The sequence below is a fragment of the Eulemur rufifrons genome, chromosome 7, assembly GCF_041146395.1.
Source record: "Eulemur rufifrons isolate Redbay chromosome 7, OSU_ERuf_1, whole genome shotgun sequence".
Lineage (NCBI taxonomy): Eukaryota > Metazoa > Chordata > Mammalia > Primates > Lemuridae > Eulemur > Eulemur rufifrons.
The window spans coordinates 149,889,946-149,912,282 of record NC_090989.1 but is presented as its reverse complement, the minus strand read 5'-3'; the positions used below and the strand labels follow the sequence as shown (position 1 = coordinate 149,912,282).

General features: G+C 42.1%; 1 protein-coding gene across 2 annotated transcripts in view; it reads left to right on the top strand.

Moving 5' to 3' along the window:
• Positions 1 to 22,337, top strand: part of LARS2 (leucyl-tRNA synthetase 2, mitochondrial) — a 150,656-nt gene that overhangs the window by 51,161 nt on the left and 77,158 nt on the right. For both annotated transcript variants that reach the window (XM_069473522.1, XM_069473523.1), the window contains exons 6-7: positions 1,791 to 1,880; positions 14,436 to 14,579. In XM_069473522.1, the coding sequence (XP_069329623.1) occupies positions 1,791 to 1,880; positions 14,436 to 14,579 (234 nt within the window). The remainder of the gene's footprint in view (positions 1 to 1,790; positions 1,881 to 14,435; positions 14,580 to 22,337) is intronic.

Here is a 22,337-nt window from a genome sequence, read left to right as displayed (position 1 = left end):
GATTCCTCAGAGAACTAAAAGTAGACCTACCATTCGATCCAGCAATCCCACTACTGGGTATCTACCCAAAGGAAAAGAAGTCTTTCTATCAAAAAGACACCTGCGCTAGAATGTTTATTACAGCACAATTCACAATTGCAAAAAGATAGAATCAACCTGAGTGCCCATTAATTCATGAGTGGATTAATAAAATGTGGTATGTGTATACCATGGAGTACTACTCAGCCATAAAAAGGATGAGTTAATGCCATTTGCAACAATTTGGGTGGAACTGGAGTTACCATTCTTCTAAGTGAAGTATCTCAAGATTGGTAAAACAAACACCACATGTACTCATTATTAAATTGGAACTAACGAATGAGCACACATGTGCACAGAGGGAAGTAAAACTCACTGGAAATCAAGCAGGAATCCGGGGGAAGGGGCAAAAACCTACCAATGGGTACAATGAACACTATTTGGATGATGGGCACACCTATAACCTTGACTCAAATATTAGAAAAGCAATCTATGTAACCAAAAACATTTGTACCCCCTTAATATTTGGAAATTAAAAGAAAGAAAGAAAAGGAAAAAAAAAAAAAAAAAAGAAATCACAGCTCTGGCATTACATGAGGCCAGACTACAGGGTGGGCAAAGCCGTTAGTCTGATGGGTTATTCACTACCTACTTTGCAGTGGGAAGGTGGGGCCAGTGGTCAGATTTGAGTTATTTGCACTTAAAAAAATTGCTTTCTAATAGTTATTATCCTGCTATTTTTATAAGTCGACACCTAAAAAGACCCAGGAATCTTACCTGAGAAAAACAGCCCCTTAGGGGCCCAAGAGTTTACCTGACACCTTGCTCAGTTCTGCACACATGCCCTCCCGTCCTGGGTTTGAAGCTTTCCTCTCATTTGTTCATCTTAAGGAAGGCAGTTGTTTGCCCTTTTGATAAAAGTATGCCTTCTATCAAAAATCAGTTACAAATCTGAAACATCCCCTTCCTGCATCCATTTCTGCATTATCTATTTTTGGACGTCAAAGAGCACTAGAAAAGAAATGTGACAATGTAGAGATTTTATGCTTACTTGACTTTTATCAATGGCAAACCTTATAAATTGGTTAATCGAGACCTGTTTTGAAAAATTCTATAGCAAATGTGTTTTTAGGATAGAAAGTAAACTTTCGGGACCTTTGATTTAGGCTTGGAAATATAAACCAAGTGGTTTCTCACTTTAATATTGGGTAACGTTTTTAATTGGTCTTCCTAGGTAGACAACAGCCTGATTCACGTAATGGAATAAATGGAACATAATGAGTATAAAGGAGCCACCAGGCCCCAGTTATATATAGAAACACAGAGTTTATTTTCAAATGAGGATCATACCGAAGCAGGAAAATACTCCTTTTGAGTTTTGTGATTGCTTTCAAAATGAGCTACATTTATGAATTAGCATCATGGTTCCTAACATACGTTTGTGCTAACAAAATGTTAATAACCAGTTTTGTACAATGTAATTCACCTGTTAGTGCTATGGGTTGGTGGGCGAGCAGGGGATGTGCAAAAGGTTGGAGTTGCATTTCTCATCACAGAACATGCCCTAGGAAAAGTGGGGGTGGCATTTCAATCACATCTCTTCCCAGAATAAATTGCTACTTCCCTCACTTTACAAATAGGTGAAAATATTATAGGTTGGCAAACATTTTTGTGATATGATTGCTTCTCAAAACTGAATTGCAAAGCTGATACATACATTGTGGGAGGAATTTTACAATGGCCTATACATGATTTTTCTTTCTCTTTGGCAGGAAATAACTACGTGTTTGCCAGATTACTACAAATGGACTCAGTACCTCTTTATTAAGCTCTATGAAGCTGGACTGGCCTATCAAAAGGAGGTAAGTTAATGTTGGCTGTGCTTTCAAAATTCCACAAATTTTCTCTCTCTCCTCAGGAGACATCATTGTTAAATAAGAAGCAAATAAACCCTGTTTGCACAGTAGCAGTGAAAATGAATACTGCCTCAAGTTCATGAAATCAGTTACAGACCCAGAAAGTAACTACTACCTGTCTCAGTTTATTGCCTTCAAGACCGGGTCTGGGCTTCTTTCACTTCTAAGTTCCCAATATATAATACAGTGTCTGGTGTCTATAATGAGATCAAGGAGAGGCTTCTCACAGCCTAGCTCAGCTCCCTCTCCCAGCTGTGGGACTAGCTGGCTAGCTCAACCTCCAGGAAATGTGGTTTCTCACTTGCTAAATGGGGATGGTAACATTTTCCTTGCAGGGTTCTATGGTTTGAATGTCCCCTCTAAAACTCATGTTGAAATTTTATTGCCATTGTGATGGATTTAAGAGATGGGACCTTTAAGAAGTGTTTAGGCAGAGCCCTCATGAATGGATTAATGCCATTATTTCAGGAATGGGCTCCTGAGTTGACCCAATTCCCTATCTCCGTCTCACATACTTGCTTGCCCTTCCACCTTCCGCCACACGGTAACACAGCCCTTGCAAGATGCTGGCACCATACTCTTGCACTTCCCAGCCTCCAGAACCATAAGCCAAATAAACTTCTTTTTTTTTTTTTTTTTTTTTTTTTTTTGTTGAGACAGAGTCTCACTTTGTTGCCCAGGCTAGAGTGAGTGCCGTGGCGTCAGCTTAGCTCACAGCAACCTCAGATTCCTCGGCTTAAGTGATCCTACTGCCTCAGCCTCCCAAGTAGCTGGGACTACAGGCATGCGCCACTATGCCCGGCTAATTTTTTCTATATAGATTTTTAGTTGTCCATATAATGTCTTTTCTATTTTTAGTAGAGACGGGGTCTCGCTCAGGCTGGTCTCGAACTCCTGACCTTGAGCAATCCACCCGCCTCGGCCTCCCAGAGTGCTAGGATTACAGGCGTGAGCCACCGCGCCCGGCCTAAACTTCTATTCTTTATAAATTACCCAGTGTCAGGTATTCTATTATAGCAGCAGAAAATAGACTAAGACGCAGGGTTTTGGGGGAAGATTATAAGTAACAGTTAAAGAACAAATATCACAGTACTTACCCGTAGTGGTCTCCCAAGAAATGGAGATGCTTGTATGGCAGGAGCTCAGTAATAGTAGGTAAGGCTTGGAATAGCGGGAGATGAGGCAAGAGTGCTATAGTGTGGCCTAGAATTGCACTGTTCAGCATGATAGCCACTAGCTACGTGTGGCTGTTTAAATTTAAGTTTAATGTAATTAAAATTAAATAATATTAGTAAGTCACATCCTTAGCCATACTGGCCAAAGTCCAAGTGCTCAGTAGCTTCATGTGTTAGTAGCTAGTACTGGACGGCGCAGTTATAACTATTTCCTCATAACAGACCATTCTGTTAGCTCAGAAAGTTCAGAAGTAACAAGGAGGAAATCCATTGTACCTTTATGCTTGAGACATTCTCCTTTGACCAGAGTGATTTGATGACATAGGATTACATTTCCTTCTCTGTGGGTCCCACAAAGTTTGGTTTTGCAGAGAATAATATTTACGTAATCATGTGTTAAGATTTTAAATTTTTAGAATTAATAAAGAGACAAATACAGGAAACTTAATTTAAATTTCAGAATAAAACAAAAATGTCTGAAACCTTGACAATATAAAAATAATATAGGCCGGGCACTGTGCTCACGCCTGCAATCATAGCATTTTGGAAGACTGAGGCAGGAGGATGAGAACAGCCTGAGCAAGAGCGAGACCCCATCTCTACAAAAAAATAGAAAAATTAGCCAGGCTTGGTGGTGCACGCCTGTAGTCCCAGCTGCTCTGGAGGCTGAGGCAGGAGGATCGCTTGAGCCTAGAAGGTGAGATAGGGAAGAGAAAAGTAGAAGCAAGAGTGAGATGATCCCTTCATCTTTCATAAAAAAGAGTAATAGATCAAGAATTTGAGGTTTGCCATTTAACTTTAGTGAAATATGTCTATTATATATATGCCTATTAGAAAGGTAGCTATCAAAGCTAACTTTAACAAAGATATCAGGAACTACAAGAAGGCTGGGGAAGTGGAAGAAATGCTATATGACCATGCTTATTTCATGGTCAGCAGATACAATCTAAAGATAATATACCAAAATGGAAATAAAATTGTATTACTTAAAGTTGTAACAGTAAACACCAGAAGAACTAATGAACAGCACATGTTAAAAGTGGAAGAGTATTTTAGTAACCATTTCAGATAATTATGGATATTTTTCTTTGATACTATACCAAAACTCAATGAGTGATAGTTTCTTAAGGGTCAGTTGCAATGTTGAATCTGAAATGACATCAATGAACTTTTTGTACTCTGTTATATTACAACGCATTGAGCTATCTTTGAATGGATTTTTTACTCAGGCGTAATTTTGTAACATCATGTATCGGTCATTTGGAAAATACTGGTTCACTGAGTTATGCAATCTTCAAAATGTGGACACATCTCATTGTATAATATCATCAAAAGAGTCTTGAAGTTTTGGGGAAGCTGTCAGCTCATAGGGGATAGATACAAGTTTTCTAAAATTCTAATTATGTATTGAAAGCTCATTTTATCATTGACAACAGATACCATCAATTGTTTTCCTTGAAGTGACAGGCTCACTTTGTTTATTTTTGAGAAAATGTTTACCAAATACCTAAGTTTGAATAGCCATAATTTATTGTCAGTCATTCTTTCACATAAAAATATGGTTTCATGAGAAAAGTGGCTAATCCACCTTACTCGAAACTCAATCACCTGAATACTTTCACTGGAGACCACCTTTTTACTTCATTATGTAGCACAAGTTTTTCATGCCTACTTCCCATTTCATCACACAAAATATTAAAAAGATGTGTGCTGAAAGGTCAATATTTTATAAAATTAATAAATGCTACTACTTCACCAAGGACGTTCTTAAGTAAAACTGGCTTTTATTTCATTATACTGTGAGTACATGGCAGTGAAGAACACAGTGACCGTGTACAGTTTGGTACCACTGTGTTGATTTGTGCTGAGGCCCAATAGCCTTACCCACCATTGCTTTTGTGCCGTAAGTGCAAATACTGTCTTATTATGATGAAAATAGTTTTGACCTACAGACTCCTTAAAAGGGCCTCAGAGATCCCCAGAAGTTTGTGGACCACGCTTTGAGAACCATTGTACAAGTATACAACCTCCCACCCCTGCTCACATTTTAAAATTAATATTAAACTGTTGGTTATTTAAAATATTTTAAGTTTTTTTTTTTTTTTTTTTTTTAACCTGTTGAGTCCCCATTAACGTTTGGGATAAATTGAGAGTGAGAATTTGTAGAACTGAGTCATACTATTACGATATTCACCCATTGTTGTCTCCTGGGTCAGTTTAATTTCTTAAAACGCCATAGTTTTTCCTCCTCTGCCCAGAGCCCTGTGAGGGGAGGAATTATGGCGAATGGTGAGAGACAGAGGAAATATCCATTCAAATTCCTGACTATACAAACCTTTTTGTATTGTTACAGCATAGTTTTCAAAAAGTTGAAAAATGACTCCCATGCAAATATTAATATAAAATGAACATGTGTCATAGATTTCATTCAAGCCATTAATTAATGAGGGAGCCAGTTGTGTTATGACTGGTTCAAATGAGATTTCAAGGAACAGAGATTTATGGAGTCAGAGGAATGCTGAAATGAATTTCCTAATAGAATCAAAACCGTTTAATGTCCCATTAGGCAATGAACCTAACCGTTAGGGCTGTCTTTTCTATGAGAGAGAATCATTTGCCTTGTCATTGGATGGGAACTATTTGCATATTCCCAGACAAAAATCATATGCATTGTTACCAGTTTTCTACCAGTTAACTTCTCCCCTTGCAGGGTTGTAAAATAACTTAATAATAAACAGGAAGTCAAACAAAGGTATACATCCCTAGAATCCCCATGGGCTATGGGCCTGCTAGACAATCCCAGCTTACACTAAAAGGACACCCAGCAGTCCTTTTTTTTTATTTCTAAATTTGGGTACCTTTTAAAATGGCTTTATTTAATATTCAGAAGCAAAAGACTAAGAAGAGAATTCGTGAGCAAATCGTGGATTCCCACACCAATCAGCAGATTCGATGCTGATCTAGCAGCTTGACAGATACATTCCCAGAAGAGCCTCCCCTGCTCTAGGTGGACAGTAATTATATCCAAATGGGGCTTCCACATTGGGATCACCCATGGGTCCAGGCAGCGGAAGGGAGATATAATGAGCTACAGTATGTATCCAAGGGACAGCAAGAAGGATAAACACAAATCAAAGTTTTAAGGCATGAAAAAGCAAAGCAGAGGGGGCCCTGCAGGTAGACCTGGCATCGTAGGAAAGAGTAAATAATTCTTTGAAGAGTATAAGCAATTGTAATATCAATAAGATTATTAATACTATATAACATCAGTAAGATTATCCAGTGTTACCTGTCCTCAGTTGCCTGATTACTGTTTATTGTTTTATATGCATGAGATATGAAATGATGTGATATAATAGTATAAACACTTCTCCCATGGAGCAACGTGTGTCTGGTGTGAAATTTCTTTATAGGACACTTTCTTTTTTGTATATATTATTATGTGTTGTCAAAAGACAAAATTACAATAATTTTAGTTACATATCTAATTGGCTTTTATTCACAATTCATGGATCGGGACGCCTCTGTTTTACAAAATAGAATGAGAGCTCCCACTGCACAATAGGAGATTGGTGGGTTTTGTCAAGTGGGAACAAGGAAATGGAACAATAGAAAAAAAATTGATTGGTTAACACTAGGCTACTTCAGGTTCCTTTTTTTTATAAGGATTAAGGAAGAGATGACTTCCTAATTACACTGACTCAAATAAACTGGAATCTCCTGTTTTCAGGAAAACTGGTCTGTTTTGGGATCTGTCCACATTCTTAAAGTTTTAGTTTGATTTTGTGACATTTAGCATGAGTGACTCCATTTTGGTTTGCTCTGGTTTGTTAGGGCCTAGTGCAAGAGCTCCGTCCAAAACGGTAAATGGTAACCTTCCCTAATTTTGGTTTAACAATATCTAAGTTGAATTTTGACTGCATTGCTTATTTATTGTAACATTCCTTTATAGGACACTTGCTTCTTTCTGTTTCTACATTCAGGATTTGTACATGCTGCCTCAATTCTATAGCACATCAAGCTCAAATAGGAAACTTTTTTTTTTTTTTTTTTTGAGACAGAATCTCAATCTGTTGCCCAGGCTAGAGTGCTGTGGCATCAGCCTAGCTCACAGCAACTTCAAACTCCTGGACTCAAGCAATCCTTCTGCCTCAGCCTCCCAAGTAGCTGGGACTACAGGCATGTACCACCATGCCCAGCTAATTTTTTCTATATATTTTTAGTTGGTCAGCTAATTTCTTTCTATTTTTAGTAGAGACAGGGTCTCGCTCTCACTCAGGCTGGTTTCGAGCTCCTGAGCTAAGCGATCCTCCCTGCCTTGGCCTCCCAGAGTGCTAGGATTACAGGCGTGAGCCACCGCGCCCGGCCCCAAATGGGAAACTTAACCTCATCACTGTTAGATTGGATCCAAAGTTGAATGACTTTTCTGAAGATGTGAGGGGTTGCGGGAGGACCCCATTGCACATGGACAGTCATCTTGCTGGCTCTACATCATCTTCTCTTTTCTCCTCAGTTGTTTTCCTTATCAGTGTGACACTCCTCCCTCCCCCCAGTGTACATGGCCTGGGGGATATAGTGATTTCATTGGGCCCACCTGGATAATCCAGTATACTCTCCCTATCTCAGGATCCTTCACTTAATCATATCTGCATAGACACTCCTGCCACGTAGATAACAAATTCACAGGTTCCAGGGATTAGGATGGGACATCTTTGGGGGACCATTATTCTCCCTACCACAAGCCCCTTTTCCCTATTTCCTAGAGTTATTGTGAGAACTAAACAAGTAGATGTTTATGAAGAGCCTGATATGGTACCTGGCACAGAGCAGGTGCTCAGTAAATGCCCACCTGAGCATACCTGCCGAATTACTCAGCCTGTCCGTGGTCAGATATTAGGGAAGAATAATTTAGATTATTTTGTGGGCTTTTATTTTTTTAAAAAAGACCATATTTTTGTTGTTAGTTTTTGATTTAAATGTTTTGGTTTCCATTAAAATGTCGCCATTAAATGTCTCCATTAAAAGGTCATGATCTAAAGAAAAAATCATAAATAGAAGTCAAAAATGCACATTTGGTACATTATTTGAAGATTAAAGTTAGTCCTAATTCAAGGTATTTTTTCCAGGTTGATCTGTATCTTAGTTCATTTGTGTTGCTATAACAGAATACCTGAGACTGGGTAATTTATAAAGTACAGAAACTTATTTTCTCACAGTTCCGGAGGCTGGGAAGTCCTGTAGGTCCTTCTTGTGAAGTCATCCCACGGCAGAAGGCGAGAGGGCAAGACTCCCTTTTATGACAAGCTCACTCCTAAGATAACAGCATTAATTTATTCATGAGACCAGAGCCCTTGTGACCTAATCACATCTTAAAGGTCCTACTTCTCAACATTGTTGCATTGGGAATTAAGTTTCCAACACATGAACATTGGGGGACTCACATTCAAACCATAGCAATCTCCTTTTATTGGATAGCTATTTTCAACTTGATTTTAAAACATAAAACATACACTGTCAGCATTCTATTTCTATGCTTTATTTCAGAATATAAACCTTTGAAATCAACTTTAGAAAGTTAATTGACTTTAGAAAGACTGCACCTAATATAATTTGTAAAGCATATTTGACCAAAAATAACTCAGGTGTTAGTACTTTTCATCTAATAGCATATTGTACCTTTTTATTTTTTAATAAAAGGTAGCCTTAACCCTTAAATTCAGTTCTGCCAAAGCTGTGTAAATGAGCATTTAGGGAAAGTATTTGAGCAGAGGATTACTAAACATAGCTGGAGTGTTTAAGTCTTTTGTTCTTTTTTTTTTTTTTTTTTTAGACTAGTCAAGTGCAGTAGTGAGGAGGGGGAAAGTAGTAGAACGAGGAGTTCAATCTGTAACTGACTGTGAACAAGGTCTTTTGTTCTTAAGGAGCACTGATCACCAAATGTTCAGTTCCATTGTAAAAGGAATCTGCTCTTATTCTCACAAAACAAAAATATTTCCAGCTGTAAATATGAACATAAATACCTCTACTTGGAAGAACATTAATTTCAACTCTCTGGTTTGAAACCAAAAAGTTTTATTCCATGGATATAGTTATTAGAGAGAAAATGATGCCATGTTGTGCTTGGACATTCTAGGGAATTGTGGAGAGTTGCCTAATTTACAAGTTTGTCTTCGGCTGTCTCCATGATTTCAGGGGCAGCTGACGATAGTGCTAATTCGCCCACCTAAGCTAGGTTTGCAGTGTGGCCTCAGCTTCAGGAGGCATTCTGAAAGAATTGCCGCACACAGACAAACAGGCACCTCATTCACTGTGCCACCATGTGGCTTTGGAAGGTGGTGGCAGTAACAAATAAATAGTAGCCTTGGGAGCCCCCCTCCCCATCCCCAGACCAGTCCAAATTCAGACTCCTTCTGGATGGAATGGAGCAAGATAGATTTTGAGAGCTAGATCATTTATTTGTATTTATTTATTTTTCTAGAGATGAGGTCTCGCTATGTTGCCCAGGTTGGCCTTGAACTCCTGGGCTAAAGTGATTGTCCGGTCTCAGCCTCCTGAGTAGCTGGGCTGAAAGGTACCTGCTATCTCGCCTGGCTGAGAGCTAGGTCCGATCTGTGCAGTGTTCCTTAGTTAAGTGTGTTTTTGTCAAGAAGGAAGCTAATAGACCTTGAGAAAATCAATGGTCTGAAATATTTACTTTGCCAGCCTTCTGGAATGTGAAGCCGCCTGATAGTATACTTTGGTGGTCAAAAAGAAAGGAAGAGAAAGAGAGAGGAAAACAATGGAGAGTAGCCAAGGGCCTGAGGAGTGATGTGCGGGCCAGGAAGCAAACGCATGCCGATGGTGACTGTGATCTAGAAGGGACTGGCACTGTGTGAAGGGTGAGGCCCAGGGAGGTAAAGGAGGGTCTGAGGAAGAGGAGGAGTGGTGATGGTGAGACAAGACAGGAAGGTTTGGGACAGGAGGCCCGGCGAGGGCAGCAGGCACCGCAGCTGCTGTGTCACAGAGAAGAGAGCTGATAAACACAAAGTCAGGAGCACACTGCCCAGATAACCCCCCAGGGAGCCCACAGTCACCCACACCTCTAGGAGCTAACTGCGAAGAAGGTAGAGGGAGGAGACAAAAATGCTGGGACCCCCACCAGTGCTGTGCAAATTTGACCCTCTGTGAACATGGCTTCTTCATGTTTGTCATGGTGTTGTGGTATGCATTTCTAAAATGCTTTCTAAAAGCTTCCAGCCAATCACTCAACCAAAAAATATTAGTCCTAGTGTTTAACCCTTGATTAAGTGGGGGAAATTCTGTAATTTGAATGGCCCATTCTGTGATGGTGCCGGATAACTGTAATGAGGGAAGCCGTGGGTGAATCTTCTCAGAGCTCAGTGTGTTTGCAGGTGTTTTAATCATTTCAATGTTGGTTTAAGGTCAATTTCAAAATACAGATATAGACTGTATTTTATAAATAAGGCTAGTTAACTGCAAAGGAGCATGAAGTTGGCTTCCGTAGGTGATAGACAACAAAATGTCAAGCAGGGAAATGAATAGAGTCCGTGAAGTTGTCCATAAATGATATGCCATTCAGCACAACTGTGCTTGCTTAAAAATCAGGGCTTTAATGAAAGTAAAGGTTCAAAATGTGAAAACCCAGTATTGCTGGTAAAGAGAAGCTATTGATAGAGATGGTTGTATAAGAAAGGAGAGTGGAGGAAAGGGATTTGGGAAACAACTCCAGGGCTTCACGAGGCTGCATGTACTACTGCGCTCACTAGACCCTGGGCCCTGGATTTTGATCACCTCTAGTTTAACCACTTTTGAGAAGTCTGAGCTAGAATCTGAAACTCTGTGGCTGAGGTGGATTGTGGTCCTGGGAAGAAATGAATGTGGGATCTCACAGCTGATGCATCTTTGATTTGAGACACTATTTCCTTTGGTGTTTTTACCTTTCCCTTAAGTCTTTCATTGGGGAAAAAATTGCTTCTGTGTTTTGCTTTTATTTGTTTTCATTCAACACTCAAGTTTTATTATGCTGTGTAAATCTCTTGGGAACACATCTTCTCATTGCATTTTGTAACCTAGAGCCTGAGCTACGTGGGAAATATTGAGAAGAAAATAAAGCCCTATTTGTTCTTGCAATCTGCAGTACCCTGTCTAAATTACTAAACAATATTTGGCCCTTTCTTTTTACCTGCTATTTTAAGTGGTACCCTTCCAGAACCCTTGCACACTGTTGGTGGGAATGTAAATTAGTACAGCCATTGTGGAAAACAGTATGGGGGTTCCTCAGAAAACTAAAATTAAAACTACCGTATGATCCAGCAATGCCACTTCTGGGTATATATCCAAGGGAATTGAAATCAGTATGTCATAGGGATATCTGCACTCCCTTGTTCCTGGTAGCATTATTCATAATAGCCAAGATACAGAATTGACTTAACTGTTCATTAATGGATGAATAGATAAAGAAAATGTGGTAGATATACACAGTGGAATACCATTCAGCTTTAAAAAAGAACAAAATTCTGTCATTTAGGACAACATGGATGAATCTAGAAGACATTATGCTACGTGAAATAAGCCAGGCACAGAAAGACAAATATTGCATGATTTCACTTATATGTGGAATCTTTAAAAAGTTTAATTCATACAAGTAGAGAGTAGAATTATGTTCCTAGAGGCTGGGGTTGCGGGGAGGAGAGAAGGAACAGGGGGCCATTGCTGGTCAAAGGGTACAAAGTTTTAGCTAGACAAAAGAGTAAGTTTTGAGATCTTATTGTACAGCAGGGTGACTGTAGTCAATAATATTGTATTATATATTTCAAAATAATTAAAAGAGTTACAAAAATATTAAGTGAGGTGGTGGTTATGTTGATTATCTTGATTTAATCATTCCATGTTGTAAACATACATTGAACTCCATAAGTGTATACGATTATGATTTGTCACCATCACATTGTACTCCATAAGTGTATATGATTATGATTATGATTTGTCAATTAAAAATGTTAATTTTTAAAAAAGAAATTATTAAGTGGTATTCTTCTCCAAACCCCCTAATACAGGCAGTAATAGATAAATAAATCACCTTTGGTTTATTAACCTAAGGTTTTTAGGTCTAAGATACTTTTGTCCTGTATTTCATCTCTATATATTTATGAATTCAAGGTTTGGGGGGGGCCTTATTTTAGAGGGGAAAAATTATTCAATGTATGTCTTTTCCACCCTGACTCTAGACTTTCTCAATGGATGTACTACTTTTAGTTGTAAAATCACAACCCACAGATGGGCTAGCCTCTCCCCTACCCCTGCTTTTTATGTAATTTTTAGACATGTCTCTGGATCAGTCAGAGTCCCAGCAGGAAATAGCATGTCCTAAAGGAGTCATTGAAAAAAACGTAATAAAGGTACTATTTGTGCAGAGTTCAGGGAAACTCAGGAAGGGATGGTGAAGCACTTGGCACTGGCAGCAGAAGGAAGCCTTTGCCACCCCTAGGCTGAAGGGACAGTGTTGGGGAGCAGTTGCTGGAGCCTGGGAGAGCAGCGGCTGTAGTGGCAGGAGAGGCCTTCCCAACAGGGGCTGCAGCCTTTAGTAGAGTCATGGGGCCACTGCCAGCCCAGGGCCTGGCCAGGAATAAGCCAGCGTGCTTCTCATTGGTCAAATCCAGCCAGAAGTCGAGGGTCTAAGATAATGAAGGCCACAGAAGTCAACTTCCTGGGGCACAGAACAGGGTGGAAAGAGGGTCTGGGGGGGGCAAACGGACAACGGTTAGCACAATCTCTTGTTAGAACTGCTTATTAAAATTTTAGAAAACGGGCCGGATGTGATGGCTCATACCTGTAATCCCAGCACTTTAGGAGGAGGCCAAGGTGGGAGGATTGTTTGATGCCAGGAGTTCAAGACCAGCTTGGGCAACATAGTGAGACTCCATCTCTATAAAAAAATGAAAAACATTAGCCAGGCATGATGGTGCACACCTGTAGCCCCAGCTACTCTATAGAGGCTGAGGCAGGAGGATCACTTGAGCCCAGGAGTTTGCGGTTACAGTGAGCTATGATCACGCCACTGCTCTCCAGCCTGGGCGACAGAGTGATATCCTATCTCTTAAAAAGGAAAAAATAAATAAAATACAATGTATCAAGTTGGGGCATTTTAGTGTCTAAACACATTTCTCTCTACTCATTGCCTCCATTGTCCCAAGTTGTGCCTGAATGTCATAAAAGGGTAAATGCAAATGGCAGAGATACTTATTTTAAATGAAGATAGAAACTAGAACTCTTTTGGAGAGAATTTTCATAATGGTTAAGACTACATGTTCTATCAGCCAAATGAATCTATGGAGACAGGGTTCAAAATAGTAGTTACCTTTGGGGCCAGGGGCAGTGTTGATAAAAGGCACACAATAGTTTTCTGAGATGCTAGAAATGTTCTGTATCTTGATATAAGTGATGTTTCATGAGTATGTTCCTATGTAAAAATTCATCAAGTTATACACTTAAGATTTTTCCAAGTTACCTTATGTGTGTTATGCCTTAATTTAAGCAGAAGTTTTTAAAAATTAAAGAAAAAAAAAAACTTGATTTCTAGAGACCTGAGTTCCTACCCTGTCCTGTCTCTGTCACTTACTGACTGTGACTTAGCTAAGTTATCTGATTTCTCTGTTCCTCAAATTGCTTTTCTGCAATATGGAAATGATAACATATTTACCACAAAAGGTTGTTGTGGGGAAAAAAAAAAACTTTTTGTGAAAGCTACTTATCTTTTGCAATATAATCAATAAATTTATAAAAATTATTAAGCTAGAATAAAAAATTCAATAAAAAACTCCTGTTCAGAACCCAAAAAAAGGTTGTTGTGAAGATTAAAAGAGCCAACTTTAGTAAGCCACTTAGCATAGCAACCAGCACATGGTAATCATTCAATAAATGTTAACAATTTTATTAAAATAAATACATTTGTTTCCCTTAAAATAATCCCCATCTGCTAAATTTTAGGTCAGTACCATCTTTTCTTTTTTTCTTCTGTTTACTAAAATTTTCTATGCTGCAAGTTCATCCTTACATATAAGAGGATACCAAAGTTGAGTCAGACAGACAGATGCTTAAAGGCTTCCTTCCCAAGCCTGTTCTAATAAGGTGGAAACCCAGTGACAGTTCACGTGTTGTTTTTACAGCTGGCTAGTGGTTTCTTTGCCAAGCAATACTCCAAGGAGATGCCCACAAGTCTCAGCAGAGCTATTGCATTTTCAGACCCTCTCACATGTAAGAAGCCATGAAATGATCCTATTAAGGGTACTCACCAGATTGTATTATTTTGTTTCATGGATTATAACAGGCCTTGGTTAACTGGGACCCAGTGGATCAAACAGTGCTTGCCAATGAGCAGGTAGATGAGCATGGCTGTTCGTGGCGTTCTGGAGCAAAGGTGGAACACAAGTACCTCAAACAGTGGTTTATTAAGACAACTGCTTATGCAAAGGTGAGTAGCAGCCTGGTGGCTCCCCAATAATACCTTATGTGTTGGCAGGCAACACCCAGGTCTTCTGGGCATTAGAAAGCCTCACTGTTGGGGGTAAGCTCTAGGAAGGGCTCTCAGAGCCACAGGTATACAGACAGGAAGCAGAGGAGCCTCATCTTCACTCACTTAGAGGGTGATGGGTTTGGGTCTCCAGCTGAAAGTCAAGAATGGCACCTGGAGGTCATTGTGGGCCATTGTTTGCTGACCTTTCAATTCACTGCCACAGAGGTCAAAAAACACCCACAATTACAGCGCAATAAAGCTTTAAAAAAAGAGAGAAAACTGTCTTCATCTAGGCAGTTCTGACAAGACCTCCAGGAAGACAGAATGAAATTTCAGGGGATCCAGAGAAGATTATGTAAAAGGAATGAAGAAATGACTGGTCTCCATGAGGGAAGGCCAGAGTGCAAGCTAAGTCAGTATCCAAAGCTCTGTAAACTGGTCCTTGGGCCTTAGTTTCTCGTGAATAAAATGAAGGGGGTGGGCCAAGTGGTCTTTAAGGTGACTTCTACCTCTTTCCATGTTCAGGGATTCAAGGCAAAGCCAATCACTGAAAGTAGGGACTTGCTTATTAAATCACCACTAACCTGGGCAAAATTTTCAGTCTGTATATACTGGAAACATTCTATGCAAGTTATCCTTTGAGCTTACCAAGTTTCAGGATACTAGAATTGAGGAGTCACCCCCTGAAACTCCAGAGATAAATGATCAGAGCAAATTAGGGACACTTCACATGGCAATTTGATGCTCTCTGTATTATTCTGCATGCATGAGACCGGACATAAACAGGGTCTGAAAAGGTAGAGGTATCATGAAAGACTACTCACCGTGTGCTGTGGTAGTTCTTCCTCTGTGGTAGCAGCATAAGAAGGATAGTTGTGCCCTTCCATAGTAGCCCATGGGTTGCTCTGCGAGAGATAGCGTATCGCACTGAAATAGACTGTCAGTCAGATCCAATACTGTAGAAAACACAAAGTTCTCAATAACCTCTGATCACTACAAAACTTTGTTGAATTAGAATTGCAGTATACCAACTCACAATACCAAGCCATATGGAAATATGACCTTCAATTTTCTCACCAAAAGACATGTCTCAGATGAGACTGTTTTCCCAATATAATTTATTCAGAATGCAGCAGAGAATAGCATATGGATTTGGAGAAGTGCTCATTAGAACTTGTTAACATGTGCCTTGCTCCTTTTAAGCGCAGTGATGTTGGGGACTGAATGGGAAGAGCAAAGCTGAGGGTGTTGCTTTCTGTACCATCCTAGGCAGTGGGAGCCCCTATTTGCTGACAATTGGTTTCTACTACATTACCTGGAGGGATGCGAGGTCACCTCTTGGACCCATGAGATGATTCTGTTATAGGCATTGTTGGAAAGGCTACCCTAATTAGCTCTTTTGTTTTGACCTCTGCCTCTAGTTGGAAATATAATAACCTAACTGAGGGACATTATTCTTTAAATTGTCAGCTGTGAATTTTCAACTATTCAGTGGAAATGGTTAGTTACCATGGTGATTTGCCTGGTTCTTGCTGAACTCCTGTGCAGATTTATTGAAGAAGTTGTCTTTGAGGTCAGTACTTGGTTTGCTCTGAAAATCAGGAGAAGAGGGAGAGCAAGACTCCGTGAGGCCTAACAGAGAACAATTGCTGTGGGGCTGAGAGCAGAACGGAGACACCAGGGGGGCTGTGCAGTTACTGGGATACCTTGGAGATATGGCCTAGCCAAGGGTATATAGTTGATACCTTTAAAAAAGGCATTAGAAGTATAGATGACACCCTAGGACTAAGGACAAAATCAAAATAGACTTACTTTACTGAAAAATAAAGGCAAGTCTGAGAGGTTCAAAAGGAACTAAACTCAACATCTTTAAAGGAAGACAGCATAATCCAGACCCCCTGCAAGGTTTTGTCTGCAGTGTCCATCATAATTATTAAAAATACTAGATTTGGAAAGAAGTAGGGGCCGGGCGTGGTGGCTCACGCCTATAATCCTAGCACTCTGGGAGGCCGAGGCGGGTGGATCGCTCAAGGTCAGGAGTTCGAGACCAGCCTGAGCAAGAGCGAGACCCCGTCTCTACTAAAAATAGAAAGAAATTATATGGACAACTAAAAATCTATATAGAAAAAATTAGCCGGGCATAGTGGCGCATGCCTGTAGTCCCAGCTACTCGGGAGGCTGAGGCAGTAGGATCGCTTAAGCCGAGGAGTCTGAGGTTGCTGTGAGCTAAGCTGACGCCACGGCACTCACTCTAGCCTGGGCAACAAAGTGAGACTCTGTCTCAAAAAAAAAAAAAAAAAAAAAAAAAAAAAGAAGTAGGAAATTGTGACCCATAATCAAGGAAAAAAAGATGCATTCCAATAGAAATAGACCCTGACATGACCCAAGTGTTGAAATTAGTCAATAAAGCCAAATGCATCTATTATGTAAATGGTGTGGGACTTAAAGGAAAAGATGGTCATAATGAGTGAATAGATGGGGAATCTCAGGAGAGAGTGGAAACTATTTTTAAATGAACCAAGTGGAAATCAAGAATAGAAAAGTATAATATCTGAAATTAAAAATCTATTTGGGCTACAGAGGAATATGTAAGGGTTAAGCAGACCATAAAGCTGGCAGAGAGCCTCCCCACACACACCCATGTAGGGAGTAGCATATGTTGTGGCCTTAAACAGATATGTATATGATGGATTTGAGAAGATAAAAGAATGACACTATAGCTTAAACTGAAAGAGCCAAATGAAGAGACTCAGGATAGGGCTGGAGAAGTGTTTAGGGGCTAGACCAGACAAGGCCTTTTAGGTTTTAGAGAATTTACCATAGTAACCTGGCCGGGTGCTGTGGCTCACGCCTGTAATCCCAGCACTCTGGGAGGCCGAGGCAGGAGGATCACTCGAGGTCTGGAGTTCGAGACCAGCCTGAGCAAGAGTGAGACCCTGTCTCTACTAAAAATAGAAAAAAAATTATCTGGACAGCTAAAAATATATATATAGAAAAAATTAGCCGGGCATGGTGGCGCATGCCTGTAGTCCCAGCTACTCGGGAGGCTGAGGCAGAAGGATTGCTTGAGCGCAGGAGTTTGAGGTTGCTGTGAGCTAGGCTGATGCCATGGCACTCTAGCCTGGGCAACAGAGTGAGACTCTGTCTCAAAAAAAAAAAAAAAAAAAAAAGAATTTACCATATGAACCCGAGGAAACCATTAAAGCCTTCTATGGAAGGGAATGACATGGTCAGATTTGTGTTTTTATAAGGTCATGGTGGAAGGCCAAGTGTAGATACAGAGAGACCAGTGAGAAGGCTATTGCAGTGGTCCAGGCATGTAAAACTTGGACTTGGGAGTAGTAGAGAAGTGAGTAGTTTAGAAAAATATTCAGATGGCAAAATTCATAGTTCAGTGATATTAATATATTGGATGAGAGTATGTAGGAGATGGTGGTATCAAGGAAGATCCTGGCTTGAACAGTAAGTGGATGATTAAGCCACTTACAGGGATAGGGAGTCGTGGAAGAGACATAGTCTTGGTCCTTTTGAGTTTGAGGTGGCCATGAGACATTTGAGTAGACATAAAAATAATAGGTGCTTGGAAAAGGAGGTCCAAAACTTCAAAGAAGATAAAATGAGATGAGATAGGACATCTGCTTTAAAATCTGATATGATAGAAATAGTCTTGAATTAGTGAAGAAGTCCTGCTGTCTAGATAAGGATGAGATGTTGAATCAATTAGTAATGATTTCAGCTACAAGCAACTGGAAACCCAAGTTATGGTGGCTTAAACAAATGGGAAGTTACTTTCCCCACATAACAAGTCCCAGTTGCTAGGACTGAACTGAGATAGGGCTCTGAGTTGGCATCTTAGTGGTGTTCTTGGCCTTTCCTTCCTGCTTATCTAACCTATGGTTATTAGATGGCTGCTGCAGCTCCAGACATCACGTCTGCATTCAAGACAGAAAGAAGCAGAAGTGGCGGTGCAAGTGACTGCTCCTCTTATCTGGAAAGCAAGAACTTTCCTAGAAACCCCCAGTAGAATTCCACTGGTGTCCTATTAGTCCCAATTGTGTCATGTGGCCACCCCCCACTTCAAGGGAGACTAGGAAAGCAGGCATGGGCTTTTAGCTTCTGTGGTTGAGGTGGATGGGGGTAGAGAATGGGCGCTGGGTGTTGGGATAGCCAGGGAGCTGTGCCTGCCACAGTTATCTTTAGAGCTTTGCATTTGCATCTGGTTTGGTAGCTCTCAGGGCTGCCTCTGTGTTGCGGCTGTGGTCTGCTTGAGAGCATGGTTACGAAGGAGCCCTCCTTTCATTCACTTAACCTCCAGATTTTAAAGGCAATGTCTGGTGTGAAAAGTACAGGGAGCCTTGAAATGTAAAAATGCTTTATTAAGGCTGTTCTGTGATCTATTTGATTCTTTTTCTTCTCATCCCCCACCCAGTTGTTTGCTTTGTGAAACGTTAAAAGTGATTTCAGCCACTCTGTGAAAAAGAAAACTTGCAGTGGGAGTATCTGAAGAACATGAATTAGTCTTGGCAGAGATGTGTGGGCGGCGTCTCGTGGGCAGCACTGCTGAGGCGAGAGCAAGGGGAGGAGGATGGCTTGGAGCCTTATATACAGCGAGCAAAGGGATTCAGCATCTGGTGGAATGCCTCAGTTCCTGACAGCAAGGTGACAATTGGAAGGACGGTCCGACAGAAAGAGAGGGCCTCCCGGTTCAACTTTTCTAATAGGTCTGTGTTTTTGATTTCTCCTGCTGCCTCCAGCGGCCCCTGTCGGCTGCACTGCAGGCCTTCAGCCCCTGGGCACCGTGCACGTGCTTCCCTGGTGTCACGTTGGGCACAGCCGTGATGGTTGTTTTCCGTGTTTGCAGGAGATACTTGGCAACTGCTGTAATGTGAGCACAGTCTGTGATCAGGGCTCAGGCCTCTATTTACACCATCCGACTTAACCCTCACATTCATCCTTTAAGGGTTGGTACTTGCTTCTCCCCATTTTACTGATGAGGAAGCTGAGGCTCACGCTGGTAATACGTGACAACACTGGGTTCAATTCCAAGTGCCTGAGGTCTCCTAACAGGCGGTCTCTACTGCTTCTCTGGTGGTCCGAATTCGTGCGTTCTTTCCTGAGATGTTACTGAGTGCCTGGCCAGCCCCTGGGCTGAGTGCTAAGAGTACAAACGAGAGAAGTTGAGGTCGCTGCTCTTAAGGAGCTTAGAGGCTAGGGCCAGAGACAGTGGTGGGTGTGAGCCGTCCCAACCCAGCGGGATCCCGTCACACTGCAAGAGAGTGCAGGGGAGACGAGGAGGAGGAGCCCCAAGTCTGCCCAGTGCTCCGTGGAAGTATCACCCAGGAGGTGATGAAAGATGGGAAGTGCAGCTGGTCTGCAAGGGAGCATCTTGTTGCCTTCTAGACGTGCAGGAAACTTTATTCTTCACCAAGTGTTTCCAAGTAGGATTTCTGCTGATGAGAAGCAGATGGGCAACAGAGAGCTGTTATGAAATCGGTGGGAATGATTTCCCTGCCTCCTTTGTGCCCCTCCTCTCCTGATTTCACCTGTGAACTTACAGGTAAAGCGGAGCTACCTTTACAGAACGCGCTGGTCTTGTTCTAGCCTGCAGAGCAGGAAAACAAGGGGCTGGAGGGTGGGAGGGAGGAGAGGGAAGGGCAGTTTGTGCCAGGAGCTCTTTGGGGAGATGGAGGAGGATGCTAGGGCAGAGAGACAGCCTCAGGGGAACAGTGATGCAAGTGTCTAGCCTCCAAGAGTCACCTGCACTCTGGAATGGAGACCCTTGGGACCCTTGGTCTAATTCTGAGGCCCTGGGTTGCTTATGAAAGCATTCGGCTGCCCCCTGGAAATTGGGCCTGTTGCCCGGCTTTCTGCTCCTGTCCTCCCATCCTGTCTCAGCCCCAGAAGAGAGGCCGGCTCACAGTTAGTGCCAGGAAATGCCTCTGGGTAACAGCACCCCTGTCACCTCTGTGCTGCTGGGGAAGCTTTGCAAAGGGATTGGTCAGGGAGGTTTGGTGACTTGGTCCCACCTTGCCCTCTGCCCCCAAGAAAGCTCCTCAAACTCGGTGCCTCCTCCTGTGGGTGCCTGCCGGCCCTTCACATGGTAGGGGGCACACAAATGACATGTTGGCAGAGGGGGCAAAATGGCAGAACCTAGGGGAGCAAATGAGAAATATTTAACGAGCTGTCAGCTTCGCTGCAGAGCCCTGAGGACACAAGCCAGGGCTAGGATTTAATGATGATAATGCTTGGGTTTATCTACTACAAGGTTTTCTCTTAAAAGCCTGTGGCTTTGAAGCTCTTACTGCATTCATCCCCGCTGTGCCCCTCTGTGGCTAGTCAGGGCTGAGGGTGGCCTTATCCCTCCCCCTTTTAAAAGATATTTTATTAGTTACTGAGTGGTAGAAGGCAGAGCCCATACCACACCCCTGAACTCTCAAACCAGTGCTGAGCCACACGCCCAGAGCCCTCTGCCTCCCTGCCGAAATTCTCCCCTGGGTCCCTCTGGCTCTTTCGGAAACAACAGGCTCTCCTCCCAGTCCCTGGGATCTGGTTTTGACTTCTGTGTCACAAAGCTGATTAATTGTTAAATTCTGCTCCTTCTCATGTGCTATCTCCTAATTCTGTTCTCTGTTTTCCCCACCTCTCCGGGTTCTTTTCTCTCCGAAGCTGTCCCAAGTTGAACTCTGTTCTTCTCCACCCTCATCCTATCCTCTCAGCCCTCCCCAGGGTGCACCCTGGCCAGGGTAGCCAGTGCCAAGGGGCACAGGTGGGAGCTGTTTCAGGGAGAGCCAGCTCTCAGCCCCTCAGAAGTTCTTCCGGGAGTGGCAGGGGCAGGGGCAGGAGGGAACAGAGGCCATAGGAAAGTAGGCAACTTGAGGCTGGCAGTCGCCTGGTGCTTCTTCCCAGGCCAGCAAGAGGCTGCCTCAAGTAGAGGGAGTAAGCTCCTTAATAACAGCTGGGGCAAAGGGGACACTGCTGGGAGGAGGCAGCTGGCCGGCTCTCAGCAGGCCATAGAGAGAACTTCTGCCTGGAAAGGCCCACCAGCGTTGGTGCAGGGCTGGGCCCCAGCTCTGGGAGTTAGAAACCGATGGTGTTTCTAGATGATACAGAGATGATACAGGCGGTTATGTTTCCTGTCCCTAAATGCAGGACCTTCCTGCCCACCTATGGAGTGTCCTCCACCTAATCACATCTGCAAGTGGTCTCTATTAGGCTGATTCTCTGTGACCACCTTATTTCCCTTAGCGCTGAGTTCTTGCTCACACCCCACCGTCCCTCCCTGTCAGGCAGGAAAGACAGCAGCACGCCAGGTGCATGAGGTGAAAGCGGACTTCTGAAGGAAATGCGGTCTCCAGGTCAGCACACACGCGCCGCAAGCAGGAAGGTTTTCATTCTTTGTCTTGTTTCCAAGATGGAAGGAATGACTGCAAAGGGAAAATGGAAGAAATAATTTAATACTATACTTCTTATGGTATATTGACAATAAAATAAATTGTAAATTTGGTCAGGAAAAAATAAAGATAGAACTAAACATGTGTCTTGCTTTTAAACCCTGAGTAGCCTTTCTGAGCTCCTGTTTTGGAGTCGATAGGCCTTCTGCCTTCTCGCCTGGATTCCATGGGAAGAAAGAGATTTATTTAGCCCCTTGTTGAGGGGTCTCGGGGCTCGCTAGGAAGGGCTGGTGAATGTCACCAATGAACCTCTTTAGCTTAGAGA